Genomic DNA, 27,094 nt, shown 5'->3' on the forward strand with positions numbered 1-27,094 from the left:
ATACATATGCACTCTTTATTATATAATTTTAATTTATTTACAAATATTTTTTAGACTTAAATTGCTTTACTCGTTGCACAAATATCGTAGAAAAAACACTAAATAATATTTATAAAATGAAAATAAGTTTTAGCCACTTTCTTCTATGGATTGAATTTAAATCAAAAATAAATAGGAACAAAAAACATAAAGTACTAATACTATTTTCTTTTGTGCTGGAAGAAATCATCGTATATAGGATATATATGTATATGTATATGTATTTACTAAGCAAAACGTTCGTTATTTTATTTGATCTGTGGGCTATGCAATTGGCGGGTTTTTGGTCTCTCTGCTGGTTTTGTGACATTGCTAATTATCTGAATATTTTCTGGTTTAAACTCAATTCAATGCAGAAGTCCAACAAAAATGCTGCTAGGCTTTAAAGTTTGGTATGGAATTAAAGCGCATTAGGATGAGGCTGCGCTATCTGGCCTGCCAATGTGCAGGATCTGCAGCAGAACTGCGCATAGTACTTGTTCACACAGTACTGGCCCTGGACAATCAGCTTGCAGTTGGCGAAATAGGGATTGTCAATACATTCGGGCGATACCGGTATGACAGCTGCAAAGACAAGTTAAACTTTAGTATAATCCCCTCCTCACACATTCATCCGCTTACATTCGATGGTAACTGTCTCCTGGCTGGTGCTGTAGCTATAAGCATTGCGCGCTGTGCAGCCGTAGACGCCGGTATCCTCGGTGGTAACATCATGGATGACCATGCGATGCGGGTCGGCTGGGCGAAGTGAAAGAGAAGGAGAAAAATTAACAGAGCTCTGATATTTTGAGAGAGATTGTAGCCTTACATGTTATTTGGATGCGCTCGTTGACGTACAAAGGCGTGTTATCCTTAGTCCAGGTGACATTGGGCGCCGGATTGCCCTGCACCGCGCAGCCAATCGCAATTGTTGAGCCGGGCGTGTAGCTATTTTGCGGGTCCAGGCCAATGACAGCTCGGGCATCGACTATAAGGAGATAATATAAATTTTCAATTACCTTCAGCTCTAAGCAACTCAAAAAACACAAAACAAACCATTCCGAAAGAGTATCATGCAAATTGTACTTACTTCTCGGATCGTGCACAACAGGGGGTGGCACATAGACCGGACGCGATGGTCTATATGGATATGTGGGCCTTTGAGTGACGGGCGCCGTTGCCGGATCAATGATATACTGCAAATATTTGGCATCCTCATTGTTGACAGCGCGTGCTGGGCCTACCGCCTTAAGCGTAACATGCAGCGAGACGGGACGTCCTTTGTTATTATACACATCGCATGTATACAGGCCCAGATCGGACAGCTGTATAGAGCGGAAGAACAGCGAATAGTCGCGGTTCATCTCAGCGCGACTCGTCTCACTGCCCATGCCGAAGAGGTGATTGTTGCGCCACCAGCTGACATGGGGCGCGGGCTGACCACCAGCCGGGCAACGGACCAACGCCGGTCGGTTCAGTTGCACGATTTGGGTGGCGTTCTTATCGCCATAGATATAGGCAGGTACATCTCTAGGCTCTACCAACACCAACACGTAACCAAAAACATGCAAATTGTTAAAAGCAAGCAACATGCAAAATTGCGCAAAAAAAAATCAGTTAGTTCTGAAGCCAACACCATTTAATACAACTATAATCTTCGAAAGTCCGAAGTTTTTAAAGCCATGTGCAAATTATTTCCAAACAGAATTAACTTAGATTATTTTCTAAGGCTCTGTAGCGAAAATCGTTTGTGAGCAAAAGTCCTCAAACCATCTACGAAAACGTTGATTCCGAGCTGAAATCGATACAGTTAAAACCCGATTTGAAGCCCATATATATATATAACAATATATCCAACAGACACAGTTGTTGTTTTGAATATAACTGCGGCTGAGCCTAAAGTTCTTCAAGCGGACCAAATTTTTGCTAAAATTTCTATCTTCTCTCTCCTTCTGCCTAGCTCATTTTAGTACTAAAAGTGTGCACCCACATTCGCTCATATTAATTTACATTTAAAGAATTTACAGATGCTTATGGGAAAGTTTAAGTAAATAGATTGACACGCACCTGTTACTTGTAGTGCGACTTCGCGACGCACTGGCTCGCCCAGGCCGTTGCTAGCGACGCAAACATAGGTTCCATCATCGGTTTGACGCACTTGGACAATGGTCAGGTCACCGTTCGAGGTGAGCACATAGCGACCTTGGTTCGTGTCAATCTAAAAGTGGATATAAAGTGCGCATCAGGTTTTGGTTCTTATTGAAAACCTGTTGAATTCTTACCACCACATTCTTTAGGGACCAGGTTATATTCGGTGCCGGGTTGCCAGTTGCAAAGCAACGTAATACTGCAATGCCGCCAATCGAGGTCTGCACATCCAGTTCCTGTGGCTGCTTAGTCTCAAGCGTGGCTCTTACTTCGCCTGGGTAAATAACTGCCGGCGGTGGAGTATTTGGTCGGCGTGTGGGACGTGCTGGGCCCACGCAAAGATGTCCACAGCCATCACTGCAGCACTTGTTATCGCCACGACAGTCGGCATCGGTATAGCATTCCCGGGCGCATTCGCTGGCGTTGGCCGCCAACTGTGGGCAGACACCCGGCTTGTTGATGTCACGGCAGACGGGCACAAACTGATTGTCACGATCACCGGCGCCGGACACATCAATGGCACACTGTTGACCGTCGGGACAAGGGTAGCCTTCGCAGGGATTCAGGCAGATGCACTGCTCGCACTCCGGCTGTGATTCAGCGGGCACCCGACGCACGCCGTACGGGCAGCGCAGATCACGGCACTCGTTATCGTAGGTTTCGCACCGGCTGGGAGAGATTTCGTTGCCGATCTCATTCTCGACTGGCTCTGTGAAAAGTAAAAGTGATCAGTTTTGGTATTCGCAGCGGTAATTCAGCTAAACTACCAAGTTGCGTGCAAGCTTATGTCTAGTGAACGTGCTCTAACTAAGTACTTCTACTAAGGAATGCTACTTCTACGCTTAACCAATCAAGCATTTTGAAGTTTGTGAAGATAGTGAGGCAGGGTGCAGAATTTGGTGTATTTGGGGTGGGTATTGATTTGAGTGCAGGGTGCTCGGGTGCAGTTGGTATTAAGTGTCAGCTCTGTGGCAGGCTTACTTCCGCATTGATTTGTGCATGCTTCAAAGGAACGGAAGTTGTTCTGGTTGCCTGAGCAACCCGAGTAAATAAAGGACACGCAAGTGCCGCGCTCATCGTCGTAGTACCAACGACGCTCTTGTACCGCGCGGCCGTTGCACACACCGATGATCACCGGTAGCCGGCAGATATCTACTTACGTCCAAACAAAATTAAATTCAAAATACAAAAATAAATTAAACGATGTGCTCGCAGTTCTGACATCTATCGTTGTTACCTTTGGCCGCACCCGAAGGCTGTGGCTCGCGGCCGGCCAGACAAACCGTTTGACACTCATAGAGATCGTTGAAACGGTTGCCAGTGCCATCGCAGCCACCATAGGTGAAGGGCTGGCAGGTCTGGCTATCGCGATCGTAGTAGTAGCGGGTCTGCCACTGTGTGCAGGGACCCCTTGTCACCGGCTCATTGCAAACGTCTAACACAACACGTTAATAAAACTAGGACACTTTTTAATTATATATAAATCGTTTGACTTACCGACACCCTTGAACTCGCCGCACTGGCGTTCGCACTGGTCGCGGGTCTCGAACCGATTGCCATTGCCGCCACAGCCGCTGTAGCTAAAGGCTGTGCAGGCCATTTTCTCGTTGTCGTAGAACCACGCGGTGGTCTCGTTGTCGCATTCTCCGGCCTCGGGAGGTTGTGAGCACACCGAAAAGGACTAAAGGCAGCAAAGCGTGAGCACCTATAAAAACGGATTATCTAAGTTTACTTACAGGTACTGGCGGTTCCGGTTCCGGCTCCGGTTGCGATTGATCACGACGACAGTACTCTAAGCAAGAACGTTCGGTCACAAAGTTATTTCGATTGCCGCGGCAGCCTGTGAACTCAAATTGATGGCAGGCACCGGTTCGTTCATCAAAGTACCACCGCTGTGAGATATCGCTGCAGCGTCCGGCCACTGGTGGCAGGGAGCAGGTCTCCTGCGCGGGATGGCAGTCATTCTGGCACTCCTCCTCGGTGGCAAAGTTGTTGTCATTGCCGCCGCAGCCAGTGTAAACAAACTCATCGCAGAGTCCCTCCTGGCTATTGTAGTACCAGCGCGTTGTGTTCTCATAACAGTTGCCAGGCTCTGGGGCCCGGAAGCACTTGTCCGTTTCGGATTCTGGGCGCGGTTCCTCTTCTACGCCTGCAATGCAACGCGTTGAGCAATCCTGTTCGGTATCGAAGCGGTTATCGTTTCCCCCGCAGCCACCATAGTAGAACTGCTGGCAGCTACCCAAAGTCGCATTATAGTTCCACTTGAGCACATACTCAGCACAATCGCCCACAGACGCTGGCTGATCACACAGATTTCCTGACGGCTGTGGTTGCGGCTGGGGTTGTGGTTCTGGCTGCTGTCTGCCACAGCGCTGCAGACAGTCAGATTCGGTCTCGAAGCGGTTGCCATTGCCTCCGCAGCCACCATAGTAAAATTGGCGACAAGCACCACTAGACCTATCAAAGATCCACTTAAGCGAATAACTGTCACAATTGCCGCGTTCCTCCGGCTGATCACAGACATCCACAGCGCTCTGCGCTGGCGGAGGAGTTGGTGGCTCTGGTTTCTTCTCACAACGAGCCATACAAGCCTCTTCGCTGGTGAAACGATTCTCATTACCGCCGCAGCCGCCATAGTAGAATTGGCGACAAGCAGCATCCTTGGTATCGTAGTACCAGGCAAATACATAGTTGGCGCATTCGCCGACCTCAGCGGGAATATCGCAAATGTCCTTGGCTAAGATAATGAGACAGTGTTAAAAGTGTTTGAGCTTTGGAAGACAGGTGTTCGCACATTGAAAGCGATTGCAACAACACTGAAAGCTTACCAACTTGTCGAGGACAATGGTCCTCGCATGATTCCAATGTGGGGAAATTGTTTTTATTGCCACCACAACCCGTGTAGTAGAAGGGCAAGCAACGCTTCTCGGATTCGGAGAACTGCCATCTGGCATGTTTCTCGCTGCAATCACCGGTTTGCTTAGGCAGTGAGCATTGCTCTGAGTATGTGTGTACGTGTGAGGCGAGGATAACGTGCAGGAGTTCAGGTTATAGATAGCAAGTAGCAAGCAATCATGCACAGACAAAAGCCAAGCAAAGGAAAGGAAATCGTGGAAAAACATACCATTAGCCAGGATAAAATAAAAAGTTCATGCTTAAATCTTAAATCTATCCCAAGGCAAAACATTGCTAATACACATTACGCTACCAAACCACGGTAAATAAACAAATTAAATCTCAAACCTTTAAGCACTCCAGGTTGGCGACAGCTGTAGCTACAAGCGTGTTCAGTGGGATAGTTGTTCTTGTTGCCCTTGCAGCCACCATAGCTGAAGGGACGACACACATCGGTCTGGTTATCGTAGTACCATCTCTCATAGTTGCCGCCGCACGGTCCGCTATCCACAGGCTGCTCACAGGCGGCTATAATGGAATATGGAATAGAAATTCAATTCGAAATTCAATTTAGGTACTCATATATTTCACCCTTAACTTACGTAAGCTCTCGCTAATGGCGCAGGTCCTCTGGCACTGCTCGAGACTGTCGAAGCGATTGTTGGTGCCGTACCAGCCGCCATATTGGAACTCCTCGCAGCGATTGCGATCTGTATCGAAGTACCACTTCTTGGTGTTACCCTGGTAGGGGCCAGAGCTCTTTGGAAGCAGGCAAACATGCTGTCCGGTGTATTCCTGGCACGTTTCCTTGCATTCAGCCTCGGTCTCAAAACGATTTCCATTACCCTCACAGCCGCCATACCAGAAACGAGCACAGCCTCCATAGGTTGTATCAAAGTAATACTTGACGCTAAAGTTGCCACAGCTACCCTGTTCCTTGGGTAGACCGCAAGCCTTCTGTGGTGGCTCTTGAACATTTTCGCAACCGCCGAACTTGTCATCCTGAGCCTTGGTAACACCATCTGGACAACACCCATACTCGGTCTCCACGCAGGTGCAGCCCTCAAAGTTCGGTCCTTTAGCTGGTGTCTTGCCATCCTCACAGCATTTGTGCTCTGACTGGGCACAGTGGCATCCCTGGTGATGTGGTCCCTTGGCAAAGGAGAGGCCATCTGGGCAACAACCGAATTGCATTGTTTCGCACGGGCAGCCCTCAAATTTGGGTCCTCTGGCAGCTGTGATCTTGTCTGGACAGCAGCCGTGTGGAGTGGTCTCACATGGACAGCCCTCCTGTTGTGGTCCACGCGCCGATGTCTTCTGATCGGCACAGCAACCATACGGAGAGGCTTGACATTCACAGCCCTCAAAGTTGGGTCCATATGCAGATCGGATGTTGTCGGGGCAGCAACCGTAAGGTGTATTAATGCAGCAACCCTCGCCCTGTGGGCCGTGAGCGGGCGTTTGATTGTCTGGACAGCAGCCGAATGGTTCGCTTGTGCAAGCAGCACAGCCTTCGCCATTAGGACCTGCAGCAGGAGTACGACGATCTGGGCAACAACCGTGCTCAGACTTATCACAGCCTTGGCGATCTTCATGTTCTGGACAGCCAGCGAAATTCTCACCCTTGGCAGGTGTCTTTCCATCAGGACAGCAGTAGAATTCAGTGAAGGAGCAAGATGTGACAGCGGTATCCGACTCTGTTGACAAAGTGGAATCGCCGGATCCTTCAACTTCGGTGGATGTGGTAATAGTTGATTCTTCTGTTGTTGTTGGGGGCAAGGTTGTTGGCTCTGGACATCCTTCGTTATTCTCACCCTCGGCAGCAGTATATTTGTCGGGGCAACAGCCGAAGAGCGTCTCCGCGCAATCCGATTTCGGACAGCCCTTGTTTCTTTTGCCCTCGGCTGGAGAAACCCCGTCTGAGCAGCAACCAAATTCGGTATCAGCGCAAGTTTTCGCAATTGGACATCCTTCGTCAAATGGTCCCTTGGCAGTTGATTTGCCATTGGGACAGCAACCAAATTTAGATTTTTCGCAATTCTTCTTCTTCGGCTTACATTTACGTAGTTTATCCTTTGTCGGGGTAAGAGTTGTCTCCCAGGTATGTGGAGTGCTAGATTCATTATCGGCATCAGACGTGCTCCAGATATCGTTGGTAGTTCCTTCCTCCGTAGATAGCGAACTACCAGTTGAGCCCGATGAGCCTGTAGAGCTGTCAGACGTAGTATCTGTAGTCGCCCCACTTTCGGTTGTACCTCCACTTTCGGTGGTGGCCGTCGAGTCAGAAGATTCTGAAGAAGTAACATCAGTGGAGGAAGCATCGGTAGACACGGTGGTTTCAGAAGAGCCATCGGTAGACGCTGAAGAGCCTGTGGATTCAGAAGATTCACTTGTAAGTCCCGTTGTTTCTGTAGAACCACCGGTGGAGCTAGAACTGTCGGTGGAGCTTGAGCTGTCGGTAGAACTAGAGCTGACGGTGGAGCTTGAGACGTCAGTAGAGCTGGAGCTTCCTGCAGTCGTTGAGCCACTGCTTGAACCCTCCGAAGTACTTTCCGATGAGGTAGAGCTTTTTGCTGTCGTAGACTCAGTTGATTCCGAAGATTTGGAGGAGTCAGTTGAGCCATCGGACGAGCTATCAGTAGAACCTTCGGTGGAACTATCAGATGATCCAGAAGACGAGCCATCAGAAGAACCAGTCGAAATATTTGTCGAACTGTCAGTCGAACTATCTGTAGAGCTCTCTGTAGAACTATCGCTTGCACCATCCGTCGATGTATCAGTAGAAGCATCAATGGAGCTGCTACTATCGTTGGTTGTTGACCCATCTGTAGATCCTTGTACGGTGCTTTCTGTTGAGCCTGAGCTTGTGGAATCTGTAGATTCAGTAACGCCAGTTGTTGAATCAGATGATTCGCTAGACGCATTACTCGTCTCAGAAGACGCGGTCGAGCTACCCTCTGTGGTGCTCTCAGTTGAGCCTGGTGAACTAGTCGATTGGGTTGATTCTGTCGATTGCTCTGTCGTAGTTTCAGTTGTTGTTGAGACAGTCGTATCTGTGGATACAGAAGAATCTGTCGAAGAAGAAGTATCTGTTGAAGTCGATATGTCTGTCGTGTCTTTCGTTGCATCACTTGAGGATTCTGAAGTAGATGATACACCTTCTGTTGAGCTACTAGATTCAGTGGATTCAGAAGATGAAGTAGACACTGATGATGAAGTTTCGATAGGCATATCTGTAAATCCACTGGAAGAACCATCAGTAGAGCCATCCGTAGATACTGAGGCATCTGTGGAGCTGGACTCTTCTGTTGAGCCTGAGACGTCCGTGGAACTTGAAGCGTCTGAGGAGCTTGAAACATCCGTTGAACTTGAGGCGTCTGAGGAACTGGAGCCATCCGTTGAGCCTGAGGTATCTGTGGAACTTGAGGCATCTGTCGAACTTGAGATATCAGTACTGCCTGATGACTCTGTTGAGCCCGAGACATCAGTTGAGCTTGAAGCATCCGTCGAGCTTGAGGCATCCGTCGAACTTGACTCTTCGGTTGAGCTCGTAACATCAGTTGAGCTTGAGTCTGTAGAGCTCGAGCTTGAGATGTCTGTTGAACTTGAGTCCGCTGAGACTGAGCTTGTGGAATCTGTTGTAACACTTGAAGTAGATTCAGTTGATCCCCCTGTTGAGGAGTCTGAAGTGGATCCCGATACAGAAGAAGATGAGGCCTCTGAGGTTGAATCACTACTATCAGTAGATCCACTTGATTCAGTGGACAATTCCGTGGATCCTGAGGATGATGTATCCGTCGAAGATGTATCTTCATCATCTCCACTACCTTCGGTTGAGAAGCCACTATCAGAAGTGCTTTCTGAGCCTGATCCTTCGACTGTGCTGTCGGTAGATGCAGAGGCTTCTTCAGAAGTTGTATAAGGACTGTCACTCAACATTAAATCGTCTGTGGTCGACATTGTTTCTGACTCCTCATCTGTAAAGTCAGAGGTGACCAAATCAAACTCGTCATCATCTTCACATTCTTCTTCATCATCCTCAATTGGCTTATCAGTACTAGTGAGAGGCAAAACCTCATCCTTAGTACAAGGGTGAGTATTACACTTTTCAGAAATTGATTCAACCTTTGACTCATCACAGTTGAGGGACTTCGTTCCATTGGATAAGCACAACACTTCGCGAGTGCGTTCCCCACCGCCGCAAGGCTTACTACATTCGCCGAAAGGCCCAGTGAACCATTCGCCAGGGCATTCCTTTTCTTCGCCTTCACATTCCTGGTCGGATTTTGGCTTAGTAGCTGCATCGCACTTCGAGTCGTCTGTTGTTTTAATGCTCTTCCCGTCAAAAATTCCACAGAGAACAATACGTGATTGAATGCCCTTTCCACATGGTGCTGAGCACTTGCTCCAATCGGATGAAAACCATTGCGACTCGCACTTCGAAGAAGTGCAGGGTCTGGACAACTCAGGCGCCTTTGATCCGCAAAACTTTTCTGGATATACCTTGCCATCCTTGGAGCCGCAAATGGCAGTACGGGTTTCGGTATTCTGACCACAGGCATCACACTAACGGAAAAAGGTTAAATCCTTTTAAGCCTTCAGTAAATAAATTTAACTTACACCACTCCATTGGGACACGATCCAGTCAACACCTTCGCAAGGTGCCAGTAGACAAGCTCTTTCCACCTCAGGCTTATCTTCCACGCAATCCTCATCCGGCAGGACACGCTTGCGACCGCTTTCCTCAATAAAACAGGTGACCTTTCGGGTTTCTTTGCCTTCGCCGCATAGCTTGTCACAGGGCTTCCAGGGTCCCAAATGATACTTCGGACAGTTCTTGACGTCACGATTGCACTCCTGAGCTGTTGCTGGCTTGTTTCCTACCTCCTTTAGGCAAACGGCATCGTCCTCCGCCGTGTGAACACTATGAAATATAATGTCTTTCATCATTTGTGTTCACTGGAGCACTAGGCACAACTTACCCATCAGACGAAATGCGCTCACAGCTAACAGTGCGATTTTGAAAGCCATCAGACCCGCAACCCTTTGAACACTTACTCCATTCGCCCTCAACCCAATGTGGAGCACATGGCTCAGTACCGCAGACCTGACTCTCGGCCGGCTTGCTCTGAGCCTCGCACAAAGCCTCATCGACTTCTTGTAAATTAATGCGATTGTTGCAGGTCACTTGACGGGACTGAGTTCCACCGCCGCAAGACGCGCTGCAAGGTCCAAACTCACGATGCGTCCACGTGTGTGCATCTGGCTGGCTATGGCTCAGAGATTCCGGGATGCTGTACTCGTAGTCAACGCTCACATTTTTGTCCTGCACCAACATTACGATGTAGATACTCTCGGATATGGGACCACTGCAAGTCAGCTGATCAGGCGCCGCAAAGCCCATCGGCTTGCGCTGATAGTTCCACCAGCAGCCCGCATAGAACATGGGACGTGGGAAATCAATGCGCCAGTTGCCGTTCAGATAATAGTGACCTGTCTGATTGCGACAGGCCAGATAGTTGTTCGATGGTGAAGATTCCTGAATGCGAATATTCGTGGCGCCTTGGGGCACGAGCAGCAGATCGTTATACCCAGCAGCCAGATCACTAGAGGTATACGTGTTCTGGATGGTCTTGCAGGTGCTGCCATCGCCGCCACACTTGCGGCACTTGTCCTCCTTGGCCTCGCTGCCCAGCATCATGTCGCAGCCAACCGGCATGCATTGGCCATTGACACAAACATCCAGGTCTTTGTCGTTGCACCGTGTGCCGTCCACGACCATCTCCCTCTGGCGATAGTAGAAGCGCTCGCCCTTGGGCATGCAGTTCAGCTCACAGGGATTGGCCGCGTTGGTGTAGGGCACCCATTCGTAAAGCACGCCATCGAATTTGGTATCGTCGAAGCGCGAGCACTGAAGAGCCCTGAAATCCGGCTCCTCCTCGGGACAGTCCTGTGTGTTACATGAATAGTAACGACGACTGCCGCCGCTGCACATAGCTTCGCCATTCGAGCTGAGTGGAAAGACAATTGTAGATTATTATAGTAACTTTGGGATTTCTGATATGGAAAGCTCACTCTCTACGGCGGCATTCGCGCGTCTGATAAGAAACGCCGCCTCCACAGGTGCGCGAGCAATCCGAGGGTGAGCTCCAGTCGGTCCACTCGTTGGGATCGTTGCCCTCGCCGCCAGGCGTCACGGAACTGGCGGGCAAATACAGATTTGCGCCATACTGTCTTTTTGCGCGGAGTCCAGGCTACAATTGAATAATAACTATAGAACTCGATCGATACGATTTGCCCTGGGTTTTACTTACGAATCTACTCTGTGAGTCTTGTATGCCTATAAGTACTATGAATGCTATCAAGGCAGTTGAGCTACAAGTAGAGAGAAATTGGAAATAATTTAATTAAATCTGTGCTCACAATACGCTCGCCCATTCATAAAAAGCATGAGGCACATCGTCACGTGTTGACTTGTTGCAAATATTTGTTGACTTTACCGCATGCTTGACCGCACAGGCTCATTTAAAAAAACCTAAAAGGCGGATGCGAGACAAATAACGATGGCGAGAGAGAGGGAGATGCGAGTCAGTCACTTGTCAAAGACTTTCTCAAAAGAGGCGCGCCATGTCCCTCAAAGGTATACAAATAAACTCTTGTAGGGCTTCGCTACAGCAGCAACAACAACAACAAAAGCGTGAACTTGTTTTTGTCCACTGGGCAGAGCAAACAAACATTGAACTTGTTTTTGCATTGTGCGGCGTAGTGTTGGTGGAGTGGGCGCTTGGTGGAAGTTGGTCAAGTCAAATTTTTGCAATTTCATTCTTTTGGTAAGAAAATTTTTTTATTGTGCCGCGCGACACTGGTCATAAATATGCAGTGCCACATAAACAAGACATAATTTAGCAGCGCTTCCTGCCGATTTGCCAAAAGAAAAGAACAAGCAAATAATAAGTACCCGCCAGCAGAGAATATATGATTATGCCACAGACAAGGCGACGCCGCAGCCGCAGTCACAGCTAAAGTCGACAGAGCAGTGCCTAGGAAGAGAATGAGCACGAGGACGAGGACGAGGACGAGGACAAGTTGCGTGAATATGTCAAAAGCGTTCAATGTTGCAGGCAGCAGAGCTTAGTGGCCCCCAGGCCAGGCTCATTGTTGGTGGCTTGCCAATTTAATTTCTGACGCTGCGTGCAAGGAGCCTGCGTTTTGTTACACTTGGACGCCTCCGACTGGCTGCGACTGCGATTGGGACTTTGGGGCACAGCAGGCGTGCTGCTTATGACAGGGCAGTGTGGCACGCCAAGTGTGTGGCCATAATTTTTATGCTTCTGTGTTGGCATTTTAATGCAATTTGAGCGCATTTCCCTTTTGAAACCACTGCCAGGACACCTATTGCTTTGGCAAGTGCGCCACGACAACGCCAGAACACCGACTATGACAACGGCAACGACAACGAGAAGGACAACAACAATGCCACGGCACACATTTCACAGTCCATTGAGCCTTGGCTGAACCGAGCTCGAGGCAGCGCGGCGACGCTCAGACGCCTTCTTTGCCATTGCGTCATACAAACAGGATACACTACCAGGACACTGTCGCAGCCTCGGACCAGGCGATTAATTGGATAGTTCAGTGGAATCTGCTGAGACCGCAGAAACCGCGACCAGTTCGTGAATTCATTTTTATGTGCGGTCGCCTGCTGATTACGCACAATTTTCTCACTACGTGAAACATATCCGAGTCTTGCCGATTTCAAAACATTATACACAGAATTCTTGTTGACACATATGGCGGATGCCACGTGACACAAACATAAACAGCTGTCGCAATCGTCAAATACATGTGTCCAAGCATTGCCCGTCCACATCAAATGGAAGCCACTGGAATTCAGCCTCCAAATAAATGTCAAACAGAGGCGTAAATGCTAAAAATTCGGCAGAAACTTTACAACAACATAAGATAACATCAGGGGCATGTCCAGGTTAATATATGTTTGCCAGTGTTACTGCTGCCTTTGTTCTGACCCCAATTGGATTATAGACGTCAATCTGGAGCAGCTCAGCACTGCTCGCTGCTCACTAATGGCCAAGATCAAGGCAGCGGCTTGTGGCGACTTTCGACAGCGTGGTCCAGGTCAATTTGCAGGCCCATTTAAGCCAAAATGAAAGGATTCCATTTAAACAATCAAACAATGGTCTGCATTGTTCGCTGTTTGGCTCAGAGAAATCTCTGAAGTACAATGGAAAACAAGAGTTCGTTACAATACAAGTAGGAGTAGTAATGAGTAAGTAGTTAAAAGTGATGAGTGCTCCGTCTAAATTGTTGTAAATTGTTTGTAACTACTGAATTTAAACAATATGAAATCGTTTGTTAGTGATGAAAATCGCATAGAAGGGCAATGTTTGAGAAGGATGCGAGAAAGTGTGAAAGAGAACTACTATCAAGAAATGCTCAATATTATCTGCCTCATGTAACTAATTTTAAAAACTAAACATTAAAACCATCAAGAAAACTGAGAACGTTTAGTTATGATATATTATGTATACTCTTGCTGATTAAGTATACGAAAGTGATTCAACAACTTGTTGAGTCAATATATGTGTTGGTCTACGAAAATTGAGTCGATTATTTGGTTCACACCCATTTGGGGGTAATGTTTGTTCACATTCAATTTACATCCTATGGATGTGCATGTATTTGGAAATGTCTGGCAAGCAACAAGTGCATTTGTGGGTTAACATGTTGCAATGGCCATCATAAATAACGGGCCTGTTTATTGGCCCCAACAAGAAGAACAAGAACAGCCATAACAATAGCACTTACTGTACAAGTGCGTGCACTTAGCCGCCAAGCTCAAGAACACAAACAAATGGTACAATACTTAAATTCGATGCTAAACAAAAGCCAAAAACTAGCTAAAATATGTGGCAAGTCGGAGCTAAATCTAAACAAAGCGTCGGCAACAAAAATAAATGGAAGGCAACCTCCACACCTGAATAGATAGAAAGCAGCGCGTTTGATTTGTTTATGTTAACGTGACTCATCGACGAGGTCGAGTCGAGCAAACGCCCCCACTTAGGCGAGGAGCATAAGGAGCGACTCTTCGCGCTGTTTCCCATGCCACTTGATTAACCCATACTGAATAGTTGGGCCCGGCACTTGTGGCACTTGCGGCAGCTGGGGCAGCTGGGGCAGCAGTGTGTTCTATTTAAAAGTACAAGAATGTACTGAAAGCCAATGAAAGAGTGCAGCACGCAGCACATTTGTGCGTACCATGCAGATGCCACAACAGCCTCAAACTCATTTCGCAGACCCCCGAGCCTTTGATGAAGATGGAATGCGTATGCCCCGCGTCTCCCCCACTCTGTGCCAGCTGCAATCATTTGACTTTGGCTGCCCCCTCGTTTTAAATGCTGATTGTAAAAAATGTTGGCATTTCTTATGTGCCTCAATGGAATTGCAACTGATTTCATTGCAGCAAATTGAAATGCAGTTAAAAAAAAAAAAAACGAAAAAAAAAAACAAGCCAACGTTGAACTCAAAGTCAAAATGATGCCAATCATTGAATGCAGAAAAATATTTAGCTAAACGCAAATTGAATCAAAAAATGACAAACATTTAAATACATTTGCTGTGATAAGTTGCCAATAAAGCCCCAAACTACCAAGGTTAGAATAACATTCAGAGCAATAGTTTTAGCCCAATAAGCCCATTGTGCATTGTATTCCAGAGTATTGTGGCTGCATTCGGGAGCGTGTAGTTTATTTGTCCTTGCAACAACAGGCAGCAATTATGTGCAGCTTCCCAGGCCTGGCCTCATTAGTTGAAAGGATACGTTGGCATTGCCATTTCAAATGTCACGCCCACAGATGGAAACGTGTAAATACAATTACATAGTCAGACAATTATCGCAAGACAAACACAGACTAATGCGAAACGCCAAATTGTGGCTGAGGTGTGGCCAGGCAAATGTTGCTGCTGTCAGGTAAATGTTGCTGCTGCTGCTGCTGCCGCTGCAGATGATGACTGCGGGGATGAGTCTATGAAGATGCTAGCACGATACGTCCACATTTGTTGCAACGGAAGTAAATGTTTGCATTGTTGAAATTTTAATTGCATTTGCATAAAGCCATGCACACACGACATTGACAGCTCGGCTTGGCTCAGCTTGGCTTCGCTTGGGCGCTCCTGCTGGCTGCCATTTTGCCTGGCAGCCAGAAACACTTGCCAAGCGTTACAATTATCAATTTCAAAATTAATTAAACTTAATTGAGTAGTGAAAATAATAAACATTAAACTGGAAATGTTTACCAAAGAAGAGGCACCTAGCGGGCAGAGTTATGCAACAGACGAGCCCCAACAAAGTTGCCTCTTTTCGGGCTAAAAGGCACTTCAGCAGCAGCAGCAGCAGCAGCAACAACAGCAACAACAGCAACAAAGTGTGCATAAATGCCTAATGAAATATTTGTCACGCGTTTGAACAAACGAGCAAAGCAAATGAGCAAACAGAATGCACAGTAAAGCTCTAGCACAGATAGAAAGAGACAGGCATATTTAAGGCAGAGAGAGAGAGATAGAGAGAGGGCGAATGATTGCTGCATTTGCTGCATTTCACTTTAGTGCTAGCTGCAGCAACTTACTGACCCATAAATTTCACTGGCTGACAGCGGCAGGCGAAAATGTTTGACTTTGCATAACACAACAAACACTTGTAAACAAATTTTTATGGCAAATGTTGCATCGGCTGGGCAGCAGGCACTTGAACTGCAATATTCGAGACACAACAACAAAATCAGCAACAGCAACAACGCCAAAAACAACAAACATGCCAGGCAGCTAATTAGAGGCATCATAATGCCTTCGACGCCTCATTCTCCCGCCTCGTGGCTCGCGGCACAGGCAAACATTGGCAATTTTCTATTTGCCCAACTCATTCGGTACGCGATTGCAACAAGCTGCTTCAAGTGCTTCAAAGTTGTACAATTACGAATACGCATACAAGTGCGAGTGCTACTCCAAGTACTCATAACTAATTGCACAGCGAAAACAAAGCACAAAATCATAAGGTATTAACTTTCGAACTTTCGAACTTTGTACTCTGTTGCGCCCAACTGGCCCGATTTATCAAGTCTCTGTATAAACAGTTTATGTGCTGGCCAGTTCTTAAAATAGATTCTCCAGGATGCGCATTGGTCGAAAAGATTTCTAGCACATAATTACCTGCAGACTTTTTATAGATATTTATTTAACTGAGTATATAGCTAATAAATTAGATACTCAACATTAATAAAGAAAAAGAAGAACTCAAAAATTGTGCACATTTTTTCTGCGATATACATTCATGTGTATTTGTATACACACATTGTAAACATAAGCGAAAGGCGTTTATTATGAAATTATGTAGAAACATTTTTCAGCCTCGCTAAAATAGCATTAAAACTATTTTACTATCAAGCATCCCATATATTTATTATGATAAATAATCTGCGCATGAATAAGATATATTTTGTGGCTTCGTAGATAAAATCTACAGTTAATGAATATGTTCTAACAGATTATATTCATTCTATTAAATATTTTATGGAATTTAAGATGCAAACAACTCAACAAGCTAGAATATCTGTACTAATTATTAGTTGGGGATAATAGGCACTTTCGACATTTACAAATATTTAGTCCTCCACTGGAATTCATTAATAATGAACCATCTGCACATTACTTAGCAATAAAACATAAGGATTAAATGTTCTCTTTGATAGCTTTAAGATTTTTGGGGCAGAATGCTTATACGCATTGTACCAGGACATTTTCCTGGAGATGTCGATGTCGTTCTTAACTATGTTGAGCTTATATGAAAGTAAATTGATATTTTTATTCAGTATACTAAAGTTGTCAACTCCATCAAATAACCTGGTTAACGAGGATCCGTAGCTACGCTATTGGACAACATGGATCAGGGTTCAAGTACACGGACCACCATTATAAGATGTGAGTCTTACAAGTAAGGATTGGTTCCAAGTTATACGTTTCAAATATCTTTAAACTGACAGATAAAAATCAATCTAATGAAAACTCGTGAACATACACATCAGCAAGCAGCTATTATGTTGTGTGTAAGTGTTTAATAAAGAAGGCGAACTTGACTAACTCAACAATGCCTCCGATATTGAAACGTTCTTAAAAAATAGCTCTTTCTTTTTGGCCATGACAACGTGACGAGCAACAATTGCAATTATTTACATTTATCGCTTTGAAGAGCAAAACGATGCTCGCGAATCCGACTATATTTTAACTAAATGACCGACAGCCAAAATGTAGAACAGACATTGATTTATTACGCAATTATCAACTGGAATTGTTATTCCCAGCACTGACGGCAGCATTTCTTGCAAATTCCTATCAACTGACGGGCTGTTGCTGCCATTACCATTTGCTTTGAAGGTGGCAGGTAAATCAAGCCATCTATCTACCTGTACAAGATGTATATTTATGTAAATGCTAAATGATGCAACAAGCTGCAGTTGCAGGCTGTCGTAAAAAAACTTGTCCTGTGCTTTTCTCCCGATGTCCCTATTTTATTTCAATTTTGGCTTTATTTTGCTCCTGTTCTGTCATCGGAATTTGAGTCACGTCTGCAACATCCCACAGCAACAGCAACATCAGCAGCAACAGCAACAGCAACAACAGCAACAACAACAAGCTGCCAACTCGTCTCTTTAGCCGGCAGTCAAAAGATTTTTATGGCTTTTTGCTCTGTCTGCCTCACTTGTTGCTGCTGCGACTGTTGCGAGTGTTGCGTCTGTTGCTGGCAGCGCAGCTTTTTGGGCACATTTTGCTGCATGTGACGCATCTCGTTGAGGCCTCTGCGCTGCCTGCTAATGCCCACTGTCACTCGGTTCCCTTGTGGCAAATTTTGGATATTTTTGCCGTCATGCGAATTTTTTTGGCTTTTTCTTTACGTTTTATTTTTTTATTTTTTGTTGTTTTGGGCCTCTGCAATTTTGCGGCGGCATATTTTGTGTGTTTTGTTTGGGGCATCCTTTTTATCTTCCGCGTTGCAGCGTGCGTCGACCTCATGAAAATGCTGGGCCTGCAGTCGACTATCGATTTAATTATGTATGTACATACATATGCATATGCTTATGTATGTGCATATGTATGTGCGTTGCTTTTGGGCGAAAAATTAACATATTTGCAACTGGTAGCCGGCATTTGATTTAACGCCAGGCTATGGAATAATTAAACACGATGTCGTCGGCAGCCTTTGTTAATTAAGCATAATGCATAAGGCCATGGGAACAAGATCTGCAGATCTACGCCAGCTCATGATCATTAACTGCCACTGGGGGGGGCCAGTTTGCAGTCGGCAGTCGGCAGTCGGCAGTCGGGACCTCAAGCACACATGTTGCAAATGCAGCGTGCAGCATGGCTGCCATGAACTTGGACCGTAATTGAGCCATGGAAGGACCGCAGCTGCTGCTGCAGCAGCAACCGCCACAAGAGGAGTCGTTTGTCCAAGTCTTTGGCGGACTCACAACAAATTAAACTGTTGCTCATTTGCCGCATCATTCGATATTCTCGTTAATTTCATTTTCCACCAACTGCATGCTCAACATCAAATTTCAAAATTCAACCACATTTCCGGCGTGTTTTTCGCGCCAGCAGCAGCAGCAGCAGCAGCAAAAGCATTGGGAACCCCTTGGAGTACATTAGATCAGCGTTTGTTTAAACAATTTATAAATAGTAATTAAGGCACAATTATGCAATGCGATGTGCTTTTGTTTGCCTCGTGCCAACGTGTCCGTCTTGGCTGCACGATTCGCCGGTTTCTTGGGGCCACTTTGTATCACATGTACGTGTATCATTTTCCTTTTCAAAGCATCAATTTGGGGAATTTATTGTTTATACTTAGATGAATGCTAACAAACACTTAATAAACAATTTGGTCATGTTGTTGTTGCTGTTCTTGTTCAAATTGTTGCTGGTCGAAATTTAGTGGTTTTCAGCGGAAAATTATAGTTTAAACATAACAAACAATACATATACATAAGAGGTAAGCATTTATTTTTGGGGCTCTGCATTAACTTGATCTACATACCTATTAAACTATGAACATAAACATGGCATATCATCTACAGCTGAATAACAATCTGCCTTATTTCGCTTACTCTGATCGACATTAACAGCGTCTGAGTCAAGTTCAAAAACGTCACGAGCCACAAAGTTTCGCAACGAGAGTCTTATACGACCAGTTAATGGCCCCACACACCGATGAGAGGGCCTTAAAATGTTTGGGTTGTACCATTAAACCACAGACTGTCTATTGACCCGGGCCGAGTTGATGTCGGCGACAAGTCACAGGTATCGGCCAGCTAAATAATCGACTCACTTACCGACAAAAATTTCAAGTTGGGAAATGGGGAGAATACTTGAACTGAGGCATTTGTTCGCCATGCAGCGCGCATTGCTATTTGCGAGAAATGTGCTTGAAAAAAAAAAACGAAATGATCAAAAACTGATAGGCCGAATTTAATATCATTAGCTAATGGTAAAATGTGGAACATCAATTTGTATTACACTCTGTATTAAAAGCAAGAAAACTGACAAAATATTCCCTGAACTAAGCATTGCATTTAATTCAAGTTGTTTCTCGCCTTTCGATCGAGAATAAATATCCAGTTTGTTTAACGTATGTTAGGCAGATTAAAAGAATATGTGTATGTTGGCGCAAACTTTGATTCAATCTATAGCTAAACACGTGTCATTATCGCCTCCGGCAAAGTCATCGCTAAAGAGGTCATGTGTTGGCCACATTCTGACGCAATTTCACAGAACAAAGCGCGGCCAGAAAAACAAAGCAGTCACAAAAAAAAAAATCTAAGAAATATAAAAAAAAAAAAAAGAAGCGACCTCGCCGTTGACAACGCGCAGCATTTTCCTTTTTCAAGTGGCAGACACAGCGTTTTTCGCGAAAAACTTTAAAATACTTGACGAATGAATGCGCTAACTGCCAGTTGGCCAGAGCCAGCGCCAGAGCCCGGCCAGGCCAGTGTCTGGCATGGGGGGAACAAGTTTCTGGGCATATTGGCCACCGGCCACCGCGACAGCAACTTTATGACTTTGGCCAAAAATAAAAACGCACACACACAGTGCGCTGCGGTCAAGCGCTGGCAAATGCCAGCGCTTCAACAGATCAGCCAAAAGATAGATGTCCAGCGTCGTGTGCGTGAGAGCAACTGCCTCAGCCTCAGCTCGATCAAGATCTATCAGGTGAGCAGCCGAGCAGAGCATCAACTTTGAACTGGTTGCCTGTTTTGCTTCAATTCCAAGTTTTTCTTTTTCTTTTTGGGAGTACTTCAAAGCACACGCACTTCACCTACACACATACACACACACACACCCGATGGGCACACGCATATAAATATTTACATTTCAATATGAAATTTTGATTTGATTTCTGTGTTCGCACACAAATTTCAAAAGCTAACAATGCCAGAGCTAAAAACAAAATGGGCTGTCCGCACAGGTAACAGGTAACCGGAAATATCGATAGTTCATATGTGGGTTGCAAGAGCTTTGATCATTTTATCTGAAACTTTTCAAATTTTCTATTCTACAATTATTTTATATTTATTTTGATATCCTTGGAATTGAATGACTTCATTTCGATTTTATTGCTAACATAAATATTTCGATTGCAGCAATTTCCGCGAAATAATAAATATAAAAGACATACGACCAAAGAGAAAGATTTATTAAAGATGCGTGAGGAGCATTTTCTCAGATGGCAACAACTATTAACTTAATGGCTAACTAATTTCGCAGAGCTCTATGTGAGAGCAATTGTGTGGCGGCAAGGATACTTTCGAAATTGTTTGCAAAATTTGCAATTTTCATTAACAAACTTCAATTAAGCGGCAAATGTAATTTGGCATGCAAACAAAATGTTGGCCAGGATAATGGCAGTCAGTCGCGCACTGTCAACAGCGAAGCGCCTGTTGCACAGCACGTAGCCAGCACTTGCACACACACACACACACACACACTCGCCCACACACATGTGTGCAGGACAATCAGCGGAAGCCAGTCAGTCAGGCTGCCAGGCTGCCAGTTGGGAGCCAAGTCAAGTGTTTGCACATGTAGTTCAAATGAAATTAAAATTCGCATTGACACTGTAATTTGTGGGCGAGCACAAAAGGAATCAATTTCCAGCCAAACACTCCGGCTGCTGCTGCTTCAGCTGCTGCGGCTGGCAATTGTATCTGTGGGATACATATTTGTCAGATGCTTACCGCAACCGCCTCGATAAATCCATTTCGCTGCTGCTGCTGCTGCTTTATACTAATCGACAGCGTTTGGCGCTGCACAAATATTTAGAAGTTTGCTTTTTGATGCACAGGCACTTGAAATGTTTAACACTTGAGTTTTAATTATTTGGCACACTTGTCACTGGGCACATTCGTTCGTTTGCACTTTGCGCCTGCGCATTGCCAAAAAGGATACACATATAGGGCTAACAAATCTCGCGGCGTTGTCGTCTTCGTCCTTGCTATCGTCCTTGCAACACACGTTCACGATCGAGATCACGATCACAGTACACCCGCAGGGCTAGAGCGCACGCCACCAACTGAACGAGACCAGATCGCTCTAATTCTGTTGCAGCACCACAAGGCGTCGTCTGCCTCAGCATCGCGGCTGCCTCTGCTCCGCCGTCGCCGTCAGCGTCAGCGTCGCCGTCAACGTCGACGCCAAAGCAACTGTGGCGATAGCGCCGTGATCAGCGGGCTTGGGCTTCCGCTGCTTTTTTTGTGCTGTGTCTAATCAGCCCCAAACTGGATAAAGGGCTTAGGCAGTTGCCGAGCGGCGTTTCTTATTTCGTATATGCAATTATAGCATATACTTCACTTCTTTTTTTTTTTTTTAATGGCACTCGTTGTGGATCACTTATTGAAGTTCTTAATGCGTATGATCCTTTTTTGAACCGGCTACTCGAAGCCAACACAAGCGACTGAGTTCGATGCGAGTTTTTTGTTGCCTGCATTTCGCTCTTCACTTCCAACTGGTTCTCTCTCATTCAACTTGGCAACTTTGCAACAGATCTTCATGCGTTGCACGTGTGAGTTCCCCATGTGTGTGTGTGTGTGTGTGTGTGTGTGTGCGTGTGAGATGTGGTTGTGAATGTTGGACGTTGAAAGTACCCACCAGGCTGGGCCGGTGATTTACTGTCTGCGTTGTTGACTCACATGTTCAAATGGAAATTGAAGATCATTTGACGCCCCTAACGAGCGCGGCTGATGAACACATGTCGACAGCAAGGGTCCTTTGCTTGCCGCCGATCCTTGTCATAATATACATGGCCATACTATGCAGGAACAGCAGCCAATTCGGCTTAATTGCTGCTAAAACACATGTGCCTGTTTATACTCTGATTTGTCTTCTTCTCTTTTTTAACAGCCCAGACAAATATAGACATGCAGAGCAGGCGATCTGCAGTCTGTCAAATTCATTCAACAAATTCAACAACGGCATTGCCTCGACATATCGAGTGTCTATAGTATCTATTACTAAGTCGTGTTAATTGTACGAGTTCATTCATGAATTGCCCAGTCTGCAGCATTTCGGTCATTTTGTCTGCCCATTATTTCCGCATTCCAGTCTTCTATAGCTTCCGTATATAATCTCGAACACCAAACCCCAAAAATAGCCTAATCCCAGTTCTTATTTCCGTTTCTATTTTTTTTTTTTTTTTTTTTTTTGGAGCTCTATGACACACGATAAGCGTACTCTGATTTTGAAGCACATTCGTGGCTTTTGCCTAAGCATGCTGCACACTGACTGAAGAATCAATTTGATATATAGTAAATGTAACATTTTATTTTTCATATTTTTTGGTGAACTTAAGCTATTAGATTGAACATATTATGAATTGGTACAGTTTACAATTTAATTTTAATAACAATTTTTGTTGAGCCAAAGACTTCAAATCTTAATTTTAACAGATATATATGTATAATGGAAAACAACTACATGCTAGGAACTAATTGTTTTACTAAATTTCCCAGAAAATGAACTCGTTTTAAAGGATTCATATTTGTTGATTGTCCTGATTGCGTACTAAGTACATAGCACATGAAAAGTTTATTGCAGGATTCCTTCATTTAAACCGATTTAATAAATAATAGTAAGAGTAACTAATACTACCCTATACTAACAACTTCAATAATTCAGGTAATGTTGAAAATTGTTCATAAATTGCAATAGGAATATCTCTAAGGAATATTGCTTATAAATGCTTCCAGCGAGATGTTCCAGAGCTATTCGCTTCGCATACGCATAGATAGTCTCCGAAAGGTCCTTAAGTAGAGATTCACGTTAGCCCAAATTAAAAATTTGTCCCAGTGTTTAGTTAGTTAAATAAATTCCAATTACTAAAAATAAATAATTTTTATCAGCAGACCGACCACGAGGGAAAGTTTCTTCCAGTGAGCTAATAAGTAACTATGTCGCAGCGCGAAATAAAAAAAAATCCGCAATATTCAAGGCAAGGCATTTTAGTGCGATTATAAGTATAAAATAAGTATGTGTGTAATGTGCGATGTGTATTAAATATAAAGAGCTCATTCATAAAAGGGCGAACTAAGCGCTAATTGGCCACCCCCAACGGAAATCGTTTATCAGAAAGGCGAGAAGAATACGTTCTGGTCTGGGGCACTGGCTATGCTTCTTGCTGCCTTGCTGTGGGTTAACTCCAATTAGCATTGCTTTGACCCATTTAGACAGCTTCCGTCATGGCATGCATACATATATGGACAGCCAGGGGCGCACGCAGTCGCAGTCGCTGTCGCAGCTGTCAGCGGCTTATCGGCGACAGTTCCGCTGCGGCAGCGGCGTTATCCTAAGCGCTAGGCATGTGGGTGAAGGGTGGCAGTGGCAGAGCCCCAGCAGCAGTAAGATCAACAGGAAGTCGGATAGTGGATTTGTTTTATATACTATACACAATATATATAATACAAAACTATAGATATATGCATATGAAATGGCGATAACAAACGAAAGCAGCGGCAACAATGCTAAAGCAGCTACCAGCTACACAGCGGCAATTAATTAAAAGCCAGGATCCCAATCCGTTTTTTGCGCCTCCATGTGCGTGGTATAGCATTGCAGTGTATCGCCTGGCTGCGGCAGCACCTTGGCATCCTTAAAGCGCAAGCCGCATTCCACGTCCTTTTTAACCGAGTCCACCTCGTTCTTTAAGTGACGCATTGACTCCAAGGTGCCATCGTAGATAACCTCGCCGTCCCTTAGCAAGCGAAACCTTTGGGCCTTCTTGAGCACGCCCTTGGTGCAGCGGCAACCGGCCACTGGAATTTCTTTGCGCCCCTCGTTGATGAAGAAGTGCTGCAGCACATTGGCCTCGCCCAGATGCTCCTCTACTTCCACAGCCGGCAGTTGGCTGCTCAGCTGCTCCTTGAGATCATCGATTAAGCGGTAAATGACATTGTAGCTCTTGACCTTCACATCCTTGGCCAGCTTGGCCTGTGGTGTTTCCACGGCAAAGGCATAAATGATGGCATTAAAGGCTTTGGCCAGCTCGAGATCACCTTCCGTGACATTGCCCACGCCGTAATGCACGATGTCCAGCCGGCAGCGATCGTTGCTATTGTAGGTTTCCAGCACATCCAGTATGGCTTCAACTGAGCCATGAACATCGCCCTTGATGATGACGCTCACGCGTGGAATGCCGTCATTCTCATCGACCTGCTTCACACGCTGACCGCCGCGCATTCTAAAGTATCCGGCCAGGCGGCGAGCCTCACGCGCTGCTCGGTACTTTGCTTGATGTTCCTCCTCTTTCTTGCGAATTTCATCGCTGCTCGATTCGACTTTCGCCAGCTGTTCCTGGTGCTCGCGATATTTCAGAACCGAATGCGCCTTTTTCTATAATAGTATTAATGGGTAAAACAGGAAAGTGGAACATACTGTTTGATGCACACTGCTCACCTCCGTCTCCACCTCCAGTATCAGCTCGCCAGCCAGCGGCAGTTCACGCCACCCGAGTATTTCCACAGGCGTCCCTGGCGCTGCCTCTATCATGGGTGTACCATTGTGGTCGAACAGACCGCGAACTTTGGCATGGGCCAGGCCACTTACCAGCACCGAGCCCTTGCGCAATGTACCCCGTGTGACAATGGCCGTGGACAGCTTGCCGCGGCGTGGATCAGTCTTGGACTCTACCACAATGCCTTCTACAAGACCCGTGGGATCTGCTTTCAGGCCCATCAGCGTTGCCTGCGTGCTAACTGCCTCGGCCAGGAGTTCCAAGTTGGTGCCTTTTAGAGCCGAAATGGGTATAACCTGGACGTCGCCGCCGTGCTCTTCCAGCGCCAAGCCCATTTGGGCCAACTCACTTTTGCTCTTCTCCTGGAAACCAAAGTTATCAGTGTATATTTGCTGTATACCACAATAAAAGCCTTACGATATTCGCTTCGGGCTTATCAATCTTGTTTAGCGCCACGATTATGGGCACCTCTGCCTCTTTGGCCAGCTGGATGACCTCGCGGGTTTGCGCCATAACACCATCTTCGGCGGCTACAACGAGCACGATAATATCTGTGGCATTGGCTCCACGTGCACGCATTGCACTGAATGCCGCATGTCCGGGGGTGTCCAGGAACGTGACCTTTTCACCATTCTCGAGTGTAACCGTAAAGGCGCCAATATGCTGAGTAATGCCGCCCGCCTCGCCAGCAGCCACATCTGCACCGCGCAGCGAATCCAGTAGCGTGGTCTTGCCATGATCCACGTGACCCATCACTGTGACCACTGGCGGACGGTGCTTGAGCAGTTCCGGCGCAGCTGGCGGTCGTGGCGACACATCACGCTCCACGTGCTCGTCTTCAACGCTTAACTCAGGTGCTGACACAACTCGCGTTTTAACGCCTAGCTTCTTTGCAATATTCTGAATTATCTTCAGATCCTCCAGCTTGGCGCCTGCCTCAATGTTGTCCGCGCCGGGCACATACAGCATGGCCTCCTGCACATCGTCTACGAGGTGAAGTGGAATGTTGTTAGCATCGTTTATTTCTACTTCCAATTTGCCACTTACCCAAAGGTCGCTGCAACGTCTTGGCCAGCTGTGCGACGCTCATGTATCGCCAAATGTCTGTGGTGCCGTGGGCGGCTGTTGCATTGGAAGATTGCAGCTTCTTGGGCGAGTACTCTATAATTCGAGGCGATTTCTACACAATTAGTCAGTGTGTTCCAAGCAAAATGATTCGTGTTCATAATAATTAAGAGGTAACTCGGGAAGTAGCTTTATCATTTGAAATCTTAATCTCACATTAAGAGCACAGTGTGACGTCAGAGCAAACGATATGGTCGATTCTCTCTGCGTTACCTCTTGCATTTCATATATTTTGATTGCTCTCACCTTCTCCTCAGCTGTCTTGCGGCGCTTGAGTCTCGTAACGCCGGTATGGAGTTGCCGCTGCCGCAGCGCACTGCCCAGTCGAAAAATGCAACTTACTTTAAGCATCTTACGCTCTTAAATGATTTTCGAGTTTTACTTTACACCTATTTACATTAGATTCTTTTAAAATTTTTAGTTATTGTGTAATTTATCGCACTATTTCCCTAAGCAAGGTGTTCTGTTTTAGTGTGCCCGAACTCGATAAAAGCAGGAATACTGAAAATTACATGTTGGCAGCCCTTAACCATTGTTTAAGTTAGCCCTGGTTTTCGACGTTAGCTGACTTAATTACTTCAAACTGACTCAATTAATTCAAATGAATTCCATAAATATAGATATTTTATAATAATCCAACATATACATTTGTTCTGGCTGAGAAACCTTCCTGACAAACCGATTTATTCACACACACAAAGAATCTCAGACAGAAATGTGCTCGAATCCAAAAAAGCGTTACTGCTTTGAGGCGGTCCTCCGATAACTCATCGCTACCACAAACATTCTTAGCTGTGGCAACAACCCTTAACGGTTATATTTATTAGATGAGACCAGAGCCCGAAC

The 27,094-nt window shown here is 45.7% G+C and overlaps 2 protein-coding genes across 7 annotated transcripts; both read right to left on the minus strand.

Moving 5' to 3' along the window:
* Window positions 1-18: 18 nt before the first annotated feature.
* Ppn (proteoglycan-like sulfated glycoprotein papilin) lies at window positions 19-21,956 on the minus strand. 5 transcript variants are annotated; one of them, XM_002058667.4, is made up of 18 exons: window positions 21,357-21,954; window positions 11,376-11,436; window positions 11,137-11,315; window positions 10,044-11,072; window positions 9,682-9,985; window positions 5,664-9,627; window positions 5,410-5,589; window positions 4,995-5,165; window positions 3,903-4,903; window positions 3,664-3,847; window positions 3,404-3,601; window positions 3,148-3,318; window positions 2,301-2,875; window positions 2,086-2,236; window positions 1,109-1,555; window positions 848-1,006; window positions 661-777; window positions 20-603 (listed from the first exon to the last, which is right to left on the minus strand). In XM_002058667.4, exons 1-18 carry the CDS (start codon window positions 21,377-21,379, stop codon window positions 440-442), a joined length of 9,078 nt encoding a protein of 3,025 aa, XP_002058703.2. In that variant the 5' UTR covers window positions 21,380-21,954; the 3' UTR covers window positions 20-439. The 5 variants fall into 5 exon arrangements, with proteins under 5 accessions (XP_015024828.1, XP_015024827.1, XP_002058703.2 ...); XM_015169342.3 differs by lacking the exon at window positions 1,109-1,555 and having other exon boundaries at window positions 19-603; window positions 21,357-21,956; XM_015169341.3 differs by lacking the exon at window positions 4,995-5,165 and having other exon boundaries at window positions 19-603; window positions 21,357-21,955.
* Window positions 21,957-24,028: 2,072 nt separating this feature from the next.
* mIF2 (mitochondrial translation initiation factor 2) lies at window positions 24,029-26,735 on the minus strand. 2 transcript variants are annotated; one of them, XM_002058668.4, is made up of 5 exons: window positions 26,495-26,735; window positions 26,171-26,303; window positions 25,541-26,109; window positions 25,066-25,485; window positions 24,029-25,002 (listed from the first exon to the last, which is right to left on the minus strand). In XM_002058668.4, exons 1-5 carry the CDS (start codon window positions 26,597-26,599, stop codon window positions 24,169-24,171), a joined length of 2,061 nt encoding a protein of 686 aa, XP_002058704.1. In that variant the 5' UTR covers window positions 26,600-26,735; the 3' UTR covers window positions 24,029-24,168. The 2 variants fall into 2 exon arrangements, with proteins under 2 accessions (XP_002058704.1, XP_015024826.1); XM_015169340.3 differs by having other exon boundaries at window positions 26,171-26,284; window positions 26,495-26,733.
* Between the last annotated feature and the right edge of the window lie 359 nt (window positions 26,736-27,094).

The sequence above is a fragment of the Drosophila virilis genome, chromosome 2 (genome assembly GCF_030788295.1).
Source record: "Drosophila virilis strain 15010-1051.87 chromosome 2, Dvir_AGI_RSII-ME, whole genome shotgun sequence".
Taxonomy (NCBI): Eukaryota; Metazoa; Arthropoda; class Insecta; order Diptera; family Drosophilidae; genus Drosophila; species Drosophila virilis.